General features: G+C 43.6%; 1 protein-coding gene across 2 annotated transcripts in view; it reads left to right on the top strand.

The window, feature by feature from the left end:
• Positions 1-51: 51 nt before the first annotated feature.
• Positions 52-13,470, top strand: part of TOPBP1 (DNA topoisomerase II binding protein 1) — a 36,865-nt gene continuing 23,446 nt past the window's right edge. The window contains exons 1-9 of one of the 2 annotated variants that reach the window (XM_077302662.1): positions 52-213; positions 445-561; positions 2,071-2,157; positions 2,861-2,995; positions 3,942-4,085; positions 5,257-5,438; positions 6,530-6,723; positions 8,738-8,917; positions 10,684-10,853. In XM_077302662.1, the coding sequence (XP_077158777.1) occupies positions 67-213; positions 445-561; positions 2,071-2,157; positions 2,861-2,995; positions 3,942-4,085; positions 5,257-5,438; positions 6,530-6,723; positions 8,738-8,917; positions 10,684-10,853 (1,356 nt within the window). In that variant the 5' untranslated portion in view covers positions 52-66. The remainder of the gene's footprint in view (positions 214-444; positions 562-2,070; positions 2,158-2,860; positions 2,996-3,941; positions 4,086-5,256; positions 5,439-6,529; positions 6,724-8,737; positions 8,918-10,683; positions 10,854-13,470) is intronic. The other variant, XM_077302663.1, reaches the window with a different exon arrangement.

Genomic DNA, 13,470 nt, shown 5'->3' with positions numbered 1-13,470 from the left:
AGAAGCCTCTCCCCGCTTCCCTCATAACTCTCCGGCAGCGCCCCTTTAAGACGCAACGTCGGCAGGATGACGGCACCCAGGAGAACGAAGTCGAGCCGAGTTTGCGCATGCGCAGTTGGACTCGGTGGGCTTTCCCGCCTGCCTTTCGAAGAGCGCAGCGGGCGGCTGGGCTGGCGGGGAGCGATCTGGGAAGGCCGAGAGCAGAGAAGGGAGGTGAGAGAGAGTGTCGCTCCGGTTCTCGCGCCACAGCCACCCCCCCTCCCCTTACCCCTCTGGCGTTGCCTAGCTACGCTGACTCCGTCCCCTGGCCCTTACCTGTGCGAGGGTGGTCACCTTGTCACGCGGGAGGGGCACCACTCCCCCTGGGAGCGCTTCCGGTTTCGGTAGGTGGGCGCGGATCATGGCCAGCGGGCGCTGTCTGGACACCTCTCCTTGCTTCCTCAGGTGGAAGGAGGAGGAGGAGAGCTGGTTTGTGGGACCCCGCTTTTCACTGCCCGAAGGCGTCTCAAAGCGGCTTCCAATCGTCGCCCCTTCCTCTCCCTACAGGGGATGCTCTGTGAGGTAGGTGAGGCTTGGAGAGCTCTGAGAGAACTGTGGAAGGCCCAGCTGGTTGCATGTGGAAGAGTGGGGTATCAAAACCCAGTTCTTCAGATTAGAGCAGCCTTTCTCTACTTTTTTTACTGTTGAGTACCCCGTGAAACATTCTTCCGGTTGGCGATGCGATTGTGCAGAATGTGGTTGGGAAGCATAGCTGTGTACATGCCCACCTGGCTCCTTTCCCCCACCCGTCCTCTCCAGGCTTGTCATTGGCCATTTTGGGAGGGAAGGCAGGAAGACATTGACCATATATGTTCATATCACGTGATAAATGTTTAATACATTTTTGAAATATATTAAAATTAATTAACGTCCACCCATTTGGGATACCCTTCCAGGGCTGACAAGAAACTCCAGAGATTCATGAAAGCCTGGATTAGAGGCTGCCACTCTTAACCGCTGGCTCTCTTGTAGCCCTCTTGTAAAGGGAAAAGGGTATAAACGTTGCTGTCCTTTTTGATTGAATCCAGTTTTGTATCTGTGATGTTTTTATGTGCTGTTTTGCTGTACAAAACGGAGTCAATTCTGTTGTCATGTGGTAAGCCCTAAGGTGTCTGGTTTTTGTTGAGCCCTGACTTAACCACCCTAACGGTAGCATCATCTGAGGCCCTCCTGCAGAGGCCTCTGCTTTCCTTAGCTAAATGATGGCAACCCAAGAAATGGCCTTCTTGGTTGTAGTCCCATAAATATGGAATAATTGTTTGGGACCTGTCTATCACTGTCTTCTGCTAGCAGGTGAAGACTTTTGTGTTTTGTCTAGTGTTCTCTTAATGATCCCTTCTTCCTGTCTGGTGTTTTAATTGCAGTCCTCTGTTTTATATATGTTTGTTAACTTTAAAAATAACAATTTTTGTCTACTTTGGTATGCTGCTTTAATTGTTAGCTGCCTTGGTAGCTCTGATTGGGCAGAAAGGTGGAATATAAATGTGTACTAAAATTCTGTGCTTTCAAGGTATGGCTATATAATTTTTTTGTTTGCAAATAGCATGTTGCACATTTTAAAAAAAACACCAAGCTTTATCCATACTCACCGAGAATTCCTAGTATAATGATAAATAATCCTTAAATGTTTGTCACATTCTTAAGACAGATCACCAAAATTCTGAGTAGGAAACTAAAATTGTCAGTTTCTCATGAAATTGACACTGGGGTTTTTGGGAGAGACATTAATTCCTTCAAAATTGTAACTTGGAATGATGGATTATAACTAATGGAAGTGTAAACTAGGAAAGTTTATCAGAAGGTAGAATTAGCTGCTAATAAAGGGAATTTTCAAGATTTTGTTGCATATGTTTTAAAAAGTTAAATTCTCATATATGAATAACTGAATTTTTTCTTGTTTGGTAAAAATGTCTCTATACCTTGGTATTTTTTGGACAGGCCTCCATTAGCAGGTAATTGTTCCTTTGACCTACTGTTAATAATTCATGTTTCCAAAAAACTCTACATTTGCTTTCTTCTTTCCTTAATCAGTTAATAATGAATAGTAACAAGGAACCATATTTTGTGAAGTTTATAAAGTCTGCGAAAAACTCAGAATTTTTCCTTCAAGCCCTTGAGGTAAGTTTACTTGATGCCTGTCTGAGTTTGGTTGCATGCTCAGTCAATGTAATGTGCACACACACTCATGATGGTGAATAGTGCTGTCAAATCACAGCTAACTTATTGCAACCATGTCAGATTTTCAAGGGAAGTTACCTGATTAAGATGTTCAGAGGTGGTTTGCCGTTGCCTGCCTCTGCATCATGACCCTGGTTTTCCTTGGAGGTCTTCCATCCAAATAATAACCAGGGCCGATCCTGCTTCTCAGATCTGATGACATCAGGCTAGCCTGAGCTATCCACTCTTAGTTTGATGTTATTAGACAATAATGCTGAACTTGGCATCACAACATGTATCACAGAAAGGCATTTATACAAAATCCCAAATGTAGAATAGAAGAAATTAGAGGTGCTTAACCCACCCTCCCCTCCCCCCCCTTATAGAAAAGTGTTGTGTGTTCCTGGGTCCTGGTTGTAGTCTTATACGATCATGCCTGGCAGGCAACCCCATACCTACAGGCTTTTTAAAAAAGTATGTAGTAGTGGGAGGGAGAGCATGTAGTGAAGATGGTGCACTTGCTTTTTTTCTGTCCAGTATATTGAATTAAATGTAGCTCTGACTGTTTAAGGTTTTGCTTTTATAGTGCAGCCACTGTTTACATAATGATAGAGCAGGATCGAGGCTTCCAAATTCACATTAACTATATTGTGTTTTTTTTAAGTCAATAAAAGAATTTCAGTCAGATGAATATCTCCAGATTCTTGAAGATGAAGCCGCACTGAAAATACAAGAGAGCAACAAATCTCTGTATATATGTGATCAGTTCAGTGGAATTGTTTTTAATCACCTTCAAAAGGTTTGTTCTGTGCCTGCTAGCCTTTAAATGTTTTGTACCAAAAAGGAAGTTAATGCAAGCGTTTTCTCTCTCTTCAGTCTGTGACTAAATACTAAAAATGCACTGGATACAATTCACATGCAGTGATAAATTATGACTGTTCCAGGAACGAGTCTTGAAAATCCTACACGATCCTTCCTTCTCCTTTTTTTGTATGCAACTTGGAAATAGCATTTACTTTCCATACCACATACAAAGGGAAGCAGCGTGTGAGTCTGAGGATTTTCGAACGTTTTTTCTATAAGCATGGCTTGTTTTGTGAGACTTGTTCCTGTTATGACAATATTTTGGTACTGAGTATTTCAAGTAGAAAGCCCTACCAAAAAAAAAGAGCATTCTGTGTACTTGTGCAAGTGTGTGTGTGTGTGTGTGGGGGGGGGGGGGAGAGCGAATAGATATTTGTTCCAGCTGCCGTAAACTGTTCCAAAGACAGCGAATTTATCTGTGTAGTAGTACATACATGTCTTGTCCTTCCAGTAAGGAACTCGGGGTAGTGAACATGTTTCTGTTTTCCTTATTTTATCCTTGCAACAACCCTGCAAGATAGGTAATGTCAGGGGAAGGATTTGAACTCAGATTGCAGTTCCAGCACTCTTAACTGCTGCACTACACTGTCTCTTAACGAATATATGACTACTTTCTTGGATTTTAGTATAGTAGTCAATGAAACGCTGTCACAAGCTTTTCTTGCATTATTTCAATATTGAGCCGCCCTCACATTCAGAAAGAATCAAAACTAACCAGATAAACAGCTTTCCAGGTGGATTTTGATAACAGATCAAAGCTCAGGTCTCTCTAGTTTATTTTTTGTTTGTTTGTTGAATGGGTGAGGGGCTGATGGCAGACCAGTTTCTGATGGGAAGGTATCCTACTGATTGATTTTCGTTTATTTTGTCTCTTCTTTCAGCTTGGCTGTAGAATTGTTGGGCCACAGGTAGTCATTTACTGCATGCAAAACCAGCGATGTGTTCCCAGAGCTGATTACCCAGTTTATAACATGACCATGGCTGATGTAACGGTGTCCTGTACAAACCTCGAGAAGGAAGCACGAGTAATGCATTATGTTATGGCTTTTTTCAGTCACTGTGTGAGGTCTCCTAGATGAATAAAAAGGTCCCCAACCCTTTTATCACCAGGGACCACTCAACGCCTTTTACTGAGGCCCAGTGGGCGGGGGGGGGGGTAGTTTACTCCTCTACTCCCAACCACTGTCCTAGCGCTCTCTGATCGCTATGGTAATGTTTAAACATCCCTTCAAAATAAGATACAGACACGCCACAACAATGAAGTGTGTTGTAAAGGGCTGGGGGGATGAAGTAAAGGGCCGGGGAGGGGGGCGAAGGCGTCCTTCGGGGCCCACCTCCAATTAGTCGAAGGACCACATGTGGTTCGCGGCCCACAGGTTGGGGATCGCTATTTTAGAGGATTGTGACTACTTCATTATTCTGAAACACCTGCCCATGGGAATTAGAGGCCAGTGCAGTCCTAACTAGGGCTGTGTGCGGCGGCGTCTGAATTGGCCGTTCCAGGCTGATGCAGCCAGCACTGTGCCGTGGGGAGGGGAGGGGAGGCGCAGGCACCGGTGTGCAGCCCTAGTCCTAACCATAGGTATACCCTTCCAAATCCATTTACTACAATGGTCTTACAAGGGTGTAACCTAGGATAGGACTATTCTTAAATTCACTTAGATAACAAGATGTAAATTTTCTCTTCGAAATGGTAAAATTCAAAGTGATAAGGGTATTGCAGTGCCTAAATAGTCTTTGATGTCTGCTTTCTTTTAAACCCTTAAAGAATGCCCACAATTTCCTTAGGCTTTGTCCTGTTCTTTCATTGTATTGTAAGAATATATACAAAACTGTCCTTCTCTTGCTTAAGAGCATTCATAATACTTGGATCTTCCTTTAGGATGACAGAAAACTTTTTCATATTACGAGAACATTTTACACACTATCATGCTACCTCAAGCTAATTTGACCACTTTCACCTTCTCCTTGTGCTATTTATATTTCAGTAACGCTATAATTATTGTTCTCTTTCACTGAATCAATCCAGTGTGCCATTTCTTCCTGTAAACTATACTAGCAAAAGGAGGACCTAGTGCTTTAGCTGTGCTTCTACTAGTATTATGGTAGAGTAATAGCTTTAGTATTTAAAAGAGCAGGTTTTCAGGATTTATGTGACTAATTCTTTGTTACCATATGATTTCTTTTCTTCCATAGGAGGAGGTCCATCAGTACATACAGATGATGGGTGGCCGTGTTTACAGAGATCTTAATATGTCAGTGACGCACCTCATAGCTGGAGAAGTCGGAAGCAAGAAATATTTAGTTGCTGCTAATTTAAGGAAACCCATTGTACTTCCCTCTTGGGTGAAGACTTTGTGGGACAAATCACAGAACAGGTGAGGTTTTGATATGTTTATTTAGGAAACTGGGACACTAAAAAAATGTGAGTTATGTTCTTTATTGAAGCCGATTTTAACCCTGTGTATTACCCTACTGTAGTTGCAGAATGTAAGGTTCAGAACTGTAATACGAGGTGTTACTACAAGGAATAATATTCCAACTGTGTCTTCTTGCCTGAAACGAAACATGTTGGGTTGGATCCCGTAAAAAAAAATCTATGCATTCTTGTGTGTATGTGTGGTGGTGATTTTTCACCTAATCACAACACCTTTCCAAATCTATCCTTATTCTGCTTCTGGGGGCATCTCCTCTGAGCACATTTTCAAGGTCATCTCAGGGTGCAACAAGGAGGGGGAGTTGGGGTATGGAGTTTAGGTGGGACCCAATGTTTAATTCTTCATTTTTCCAAAGCTGTATAATTCTGTATTACATTAGTTACTCATGCAAATACTCTTAATGCTTTTAGTTTTTTCTGGCATGAAGCCCCCACCACTTGCATGGTTTGCCTCTGGTGGGCTACATGCTTGCATTCCCCTGGGTTTTCTGGTGGCTTTCAGCCATTCCCTCTCCCCTCTTTCTGCTCCTAGGATTTTTTGCTATTCTCTCCTTATCAGTGTTATCAGTATGTGCTTGCGTGTTATGGCTGAAGACCAGGTAGTCTCACTAGCTCTGTGGCACCTAGGTGTCAAAGCTTTGCTGCAGTTCTTCTTCGATGATAGAAGCTGGGTTCTGTGGGAAAGGATTTAGGTGGGGAAAGGGGAACTGTCTATATCAGGGGTGGGCAAACTGTGGCCCTCCAGATGTCCATGGACTACAATTCCCATGATGCTGGCAGGGGCTCATGGGAATTGTAATCCATGGACATCTGGAGGGCCACAGTTTGCCCACCCCTGGTCTATATGAACCCTAGGTTTTCTTTTGTAACTTTTTCTTAGCAATGCCTCACTATCCTGGGGTGACCTGCAGTGCTGTCTGTGGACTTTAATAAACAGCTTTTGGATTTTTGCAAGAAATCCTTTGGCTCATTTTGTGCATCCTCTGGCAAAAGACAGATGACAGATGTTGTTATTGCTCTTGTCCCAAACAGCATGATTAGATACACAGACATAAGCATGGGAGAGTTCTTATGTCCTTTGTTTCGTGGTTGCACAGTCTGTGTAACAGGCTTGAGCACTCTGGACCGAAAAGAGGTCCAGCGCCTCACTATCGAGAACGGTGGCCTGTACTCGGGGCAGCTCAGGATGAATGAATGTACCCATCTTATTGTTCAAGACCCTAAAGGTAAAAAAAAAAATCTCATTTGAAAAACTCCTTTCTTCCCACTTTGATTTGCATTTGAAAGACTTCTTGTATGTGTAAATATTGGCAGACTTGTAACTATCAGCCTCGTAGGGATCAGTTCTGGATGCAGGAGGTAGCCTTAGTATGTCATTTTCCATTAATTATATTGCATTAATTATATGAATTATATATAGACGTGTTGGTCTAGCTATTTATGCCTCTGTCTTCAATGTGCTGTATTCCTGAAAAAATTCTACATAGCGACTTAATGTTTTTTTTAACAAATGAGCTATTCAGATCATACAATCTGTTGTCATCCCCCCGTCCCGTGTTGAAGCTGTGCTTTTTGTTTGTAATTTCCCCCATTTTATTTAATGCAGGGGTAGACAAACTGCGGCCCTCCAGATGTCCGTGGACTACAATTCCCATGAGCCCCTGCCAGCAAACGTCCATGGGGATTGTAGTCCATGGACATCTGGAGGGCCACCATTTGACTACCCCTGATTTAATGAGTTATATTTTGCGCCCTTAAGGATTGCCTCAGCAGCTTCCAATATAAACACCCCCCAATATTTAAAAATAGACAAAACTTATTAAAAAGTGTCATATACTAACAGCCATGAAATGAGATGGTACAGCAGCTGAAAACAAAAACAGAAAGATCTGAAATCGGCATATGAGCAGGAATTAAATTAAAATGCTTTAGGATGCTCTGGGATGATCCTGCGTTGAGCAGGGGGTTGGACTAGATGGGCTGTGTGGCCCCTTCCAACTCTATGATTCTGTGATTCTGTAATCATGAGTAGTTAAAAACCAACTCTTCTTTAGAGGGGTATTCCTTCCCCTTTGTTTTTCTGCTATATATTTTTTCCAAACAGTGATTCCAGACAGGTGCTGTGTGCTTTAATTGTAAAAATGTTTTTTTTAATGTTTTTAATGAAGACATTTTAATTGTATGAGTGTCATAGCCCTGCAGTTCTACTGTAGAAAGATTGGTTGGCTGACACATTGGGTTAGAGCTCACAGATCTTTCTTTAAAGGTGGTACTTTCTTCTGGCACAAAATAATTTTGCCTTGAAAAGTTGTGCCACCACTAGTTTCTGGGATCTAAACTTTTGGCCTTAGCATGGAAATTTGTACTGGCACAGAGAACATAATGCAGTATGACCACAACTGTAGTGCTCAAGCCATGAGCGAAGATCTGAAGATATGGTTTGTACTACCAAAAAAGAGAAAACAAGGAAAATAATATAAAAATAAGAAGGACATCAAGGAAATTGGGGGGAGGGGGGTGCTGATGTCCCTGATATGTTAGTAGAAATCTTCTTTACCTGCCTGTTGGAATGATACTCTGATTTAGTTACTCTTTTGCACAATTCCGTTAAATGCAATTATTTGGATGTGTCCTAGAGCAGTGGTCCCCAACCTTTTTCAGGCTGGGGACTGGCGGCAGCAGGGAGGCCGATTGCCTGGCCGCGCATGCTGCGCATGTCGCACATGCGTCATGAGCGGCCGAAAACATGCATGCGCGGCATGCGCGGCCGTGCTTCCCTCTCCCCCCCTCCCACAGTAAGAAGCTTGCCAGGCCACAAGCTTGCGGCCTGGGAAGTTTCTTACTGCGGGGGGGGGGGGGCGGGGAGAGGGAGCCGCGGCCCAGTGCCAGGACCTTTGCGGCCTGGCACCGGGTCACAGCCCAGTGGTTGGGGACTATCGTCCTAGAGAACAAGATTTTCTCCATGATATAATTGTGAAATTGTATAGCTAACCTTTAAAACTTCATTGCATTCACATCCTGTTCACAACAATCTCTCTCTGTGTGTCAATGCAGTTATTTTAAAGGAATAAACTGTTATTGCAGTCATGTCCAAAGTGAGGGAAACGTTGGATTTCCTCATGTCACTCAAGAAGTATCCTATAATGTTGGGCATATGTGTGCTTTTGACAGTTTGTTTCTCAGACAAATTGCTTGTTATGTTACTATGTTCCTTGGGTGTGTGTTTTGTACATGGGGCAGGCCCAAAATACGAGTGTGCAAGAAGATGGAATGTCCACTGTGTATCTATCCAGTGGTTCTTCGACAGTATCGAGAAGGGATTTTGCCAGAATGAGTCCATGTATACGGTACAACCTAGGTCGACGCAAGAAAGTACCCCAAGCACATCCACTCCTACCAATGAAACCAGCAAGCCCGATAGTAAGTAATTAGAATGGCTCTTGTGAGCAGTAGGGCTGTGTGATGGTTTGTTTATGGTTCTAGTTTTGAAAATGCTTCAACTTGTGGTGTTATTTATAACATTACTAGGGGCCAAGCCTGTTGCATTCAGGAATACAATGGGCGCTGGGTGGTGGTGGTGGGGGGGTTGGGGTGGAAGGACTCTGCGGGTGGCCTCCCCCTCCCCCCTGGACCTGGAAAGGCTGCAGGCAGCTGTTAGGGAATTCACCGGCAGTGCAGCTCTTATGTAGCAGGGATCTGTAGTCTCCTAGCCTAAGAGGGAAGTGGTGGTAGGAGTGGGTGTTCAGCGGTGGGGAAGGAAGGCAATTGGCTGGCTGCTGGACAGCCTGGAAAGCTGGTTGGAGGAGAAGGCACTCGGGGGTGGGACAGCTACCCTGAGTGAGTGTTAAGTGATGGCACTTAAGCCATGAGACATACTCCAAGGCCTTACCAGAAATATTAAATGGAACAGATTGGCCATAAATATTTGAAGGACCTCTACAATAATCAGGCCCAGGAGTGGCCCAGGCAAGATCTTAGAAGCTAAGTAGGGTCAGTTCTAGTTCTAGTTAATATTGGCTAGGAAGTTGGAACTGGCAGTGGCAAGCCACCTCTGTTTATCTCTTGCCATGAAAACCCTACAGGGTCACCATGAGTTGACTGTATGTTGATGGCATTGTACACTCACACAATAACTGGGGGGGGGGGAGCTGACTGAAGGATCTGTTCTACTAATTGTGGTGCTTTCTCTGGTGCAAAGAGCCTAGAAAAGGTAAGCGCTACCGTTGGTGGAACTGATCTGTTGAATCCAACCCATTGGTTTAGATCCACCTGAGACATTTCACACTGGGGGGGAAATCTTTCTACACTTTCCCCTTCATCTTGTTCCTGGGTGTTCCCTATCTTGCAAGAACAGAATTTCGGGGATTGTTTTGAACTGCAGTGGAAAGGAGAGGCTGAGTGTCATAGATAAAAATCTGTTCCTCCCATGGAAACCTTCCGGTGGATCCAAGTCCGCATCTATCCTGTCCTACCTCATGGTGTTTTTAGTAATTGTTAAAGCGAGAAAAGAGCTGCATGCCTAATATTTTATTACTGACACTAATGCCCTGTAAATTTACAAAAGCACATGTAAGTGGTTTCCACAAGGTATACTTTCACTGTAGTGTAGTCTAAACCAGTGGTTCTCAACCTGGGAGTCGGGACCCCTTTAGGGGTCCAATAACCCTTTCACAGGAGTCGTAGCAGGGCAAGTAGCTTGGCGGGGGGTGGCATCCACAGAACAGCCTGGCAGGGTAGATTGAGAGAGAGCGTTTGTCTGTCTGGAGCAGCGGAAAAGAGCGAAATCGGCATGGTGGGACAAAAGGCAGAACTGAACTGAGAAATCCCAGAAAAAAAAACAATTTATATACAATTATGAACAATGGATCTTCACGCCATTGGTCAGTTTTGGTTTAATTTCTATGAAAGAACACTTGCATAATTTTATGGTTTGGGGTTAACAGAACATGAGGAACTGTATTAAAGGGTCATGGCATTAGGAAGGTTGAGAACCACTGGTCTAAATACTTGTACCCATGATCCATTTGACTAATGAAATATTTTTGATCAGTAGTTCTTGCTGAATTTCTTGCCACCTTTCTGTTTCCAAACCCGTTCAAGATTTCATAATTATTCACTTTAAGATTTCATAATTCTACACTTCACTAAAGTCTTAAATCCCTCCTTTATTTGAATTTTACTCCAAGGTCGGACCCTCACAGATGTCAGCCATATTTCAAATATCAATTTCACTGGTATTAATGAAACAGGATGTAGCTTGGCTGTGAATAGCAAACTGGATCTGCCTCTTGATGACCTGATCAACTTGGATATTAGTTCTTTGCAGGCACCTGAAGATTTACTAGATGGCTGTCGGGTATGTTGAACAGTATACATGCACTTGTGAAATTACTCAGGTAGTCATGTTGACCCATAGAGCTATACAATCTCCAGGTTTTGCAGGGCAAAGGTGTACATTGCTGTTGTGAATGAATGTATGGCAGCAAATGCCTGTCATTTCCATTTGTTTCTTCCTCCATAGAAAGGCAGCAAATGTCCTCCTCCAGGCAAGGCCAGGAAGCCAAAGACAACAGGGTTGCACTTACCTGTAACTGTTGTTCATCGAGTGGTCTTCTGTGCAGTCACACATGGGTTCTGCGGAATCGCAGGCCTGCCACGGAGAGGAACTCGCAAGCTTTTATACATATAAAATTCTAGAAGCTCCCAAGAGTGCTCACCCCTCCCCTACAGAGGGTGACTTTCCCGCCCAAAGTCACATGATGTGGGAGGGGTTAGCACTCTCCCCTCAGTTCTCCTTCCTGCCGCCGGAACAGGCAAGTCAATCCATTATCAGCGGCCCACTGCGGGGAAGGAGGGAGGGTTGTGTGACTGCACAGAAGACCACTCGATGAACAACAGTTACAGGTAAGTGCAACCCTGTTTTCATCTTCGTGGCTTCTGTGCAGTCCCACATGGGAGACTAGCAAGATCACGCACCCTGGAGGTGGGTGTGGGCTTACATAGCAGAAAATGGATTGAATCCACTCTACCCACAGAACCTCTCTCCAGGAGTTGACATCTATAACAAAGTGGTGGACAAATGTGGATCATTGATCAGGTCACTCCACTGCAGATGTCTATTAGAGGCAATCCAGGCAAGAAGACTGCAGAAAAAAACTCTGAGAACATGTAATTCAGAGAGATACCAATAGGGCCATCTACTTCAGGCAAAGCTTGTCAGTTTATGGAAACATCATTCAACATGGTAATATCTGTACTGAGGCCCTTCTACACATTCATGGATCAGTAAGGCAAGTAACGATTTCTACATTGCCTGGATCAGCCCATTCCATTATTTACTTGTTTGGTTTTTTTAACCAAACATATCCCATACACATAGCCCTCTCTGCTTCAGAACCAGGTGTCAAGTCAGGAGTAACTTAGAAATCACTTGGGGAAGAAAAACCATGTTCGGTTTTAATACTACTCATCTCGATGAAATCTTAGAGAAGAGAGGGCCATCAGATAAGGTAGACGTTTCCTCCAACCTTCAGGCTGAATCCACGGCCATCCAAAAAGGATGTACTGTAATACATAAATCTGTCAATCAATGAATCAAAGAAAAGGCAGATTCACAAATGCATTTTTAACGGTTGAGTTGCTAACATCTTGCTATCCTGATCTAGAAACATTTCCATCTACACCAATAGAACAAGTAGAAGAGGGTTTGTGGTTTACCACCCACGCCCTCAAGACCCTAAATATTAACCACCAGCCAGGAATAGCAGACGAACTATCAGTCGGAATTGCCTGAGCACTAGGTGATGGTGGAGGTCTCTATGCAGGAATTCTGGCTCTGTCAGAGAGGCAATGAACCTGTATGCTTGCAGTAGGAAACACACTCCACTTGGTCTACAGGTTGCTTCAGAAATGCAGTGTACACTGTCCAGTTAGAACTTTCAAATACCATATCTAGGAATCCTGCAAGGGAAGAAGAAGGTTAATGAAGAATGGAAAGGTTTCCCCAGTGGGTTGTGAACCCACTGATACCCCAGAGCACAACATGCATTGATTCCAGTAGCAAATGAGTACCCTGTACTGCTTCTTGCAGCAAAAAAGGAACTATGTTTGGAGTGTCCATTATTGACACTCATATGTGACCGCAATCATTGCTTAATCTTCCCTGTATCAATCCAATATATGCGCTGAGGCTAGCACCAAAGCACACTGAGGTTTCCCATCATGTAGATGACAGAGACATGTTGAACAGAACCTGAGCACTGTAACATAACCTCAGGTAGCCTGTTTCCACCATAGTAATTCATATAGGTTTATGCCATGGAGTCATCTGTAGGCAAACAGGACCTGCTGTTCTTGAATCCTGCACAACAAAGAATCAAAGACACATTAATAGCTCTGAATTTTGAGTCTTATTAATAGTCTAAATAGATGTTCTGACCCGGTACTCAGACAATAATAGTACAACGCTTTCCACAGTCAAATAACAAGGCAACTGTGAGGATTTCAAAGTCAAAGGAGATAGTATCAAGGTATCCCCTACTAGAGATTCAATGTGATGAGTGTAAGATCTTAGAGATCGTGCTTCAAATCCCCACTCTGCCATGGAAATTTGCAGAGTGACTCTTTCTCAACTTATCCTACCTCACAGGGTCACTGTGAGGAGAAAGTGGAAGATCACTATATCAGAGCCCTCAGGAGAGTCAAGGGAATAGGGAGTTTCAACCAAAGGTGTTCCTTAAAGATTCTACTTTTTTGTTTTTGTTTTTTTCCCTCACCCACCCCCCAGGGGGTGGAAATCTGTTTTCCAGAGGGATAGCCTCAGTAGTCCTTTCAATGGAAAAAAACATTGTGAAATAGATCCATAAATGCCACATTTCAATAGGGAATGAGCACAGATGCTGCAGACCCACAACTTGGACAGCATGCCCAAGGCTCACTGAAGACTGGATTCAAATACAAAAGGGAACCTGCCT

This window comes from Paroedura picta, chromosome 11 (assembly GCF_049243985.1).
Source record: "Paroedura picta isolate Pp20150507F chromosome 11, Ppicta_v3.0, whole genome shotgun sequence".
NCBI lineage: Eukaryota > Metazoa > Chordata > Lepidosauria > Squamata > Gekkonidae > Paroedura > Paroedura picta.
Note: the sequence above shows the minus strand (reverse complement) of the source record. Positions and strands in the feature narration are given on the sequence as shown.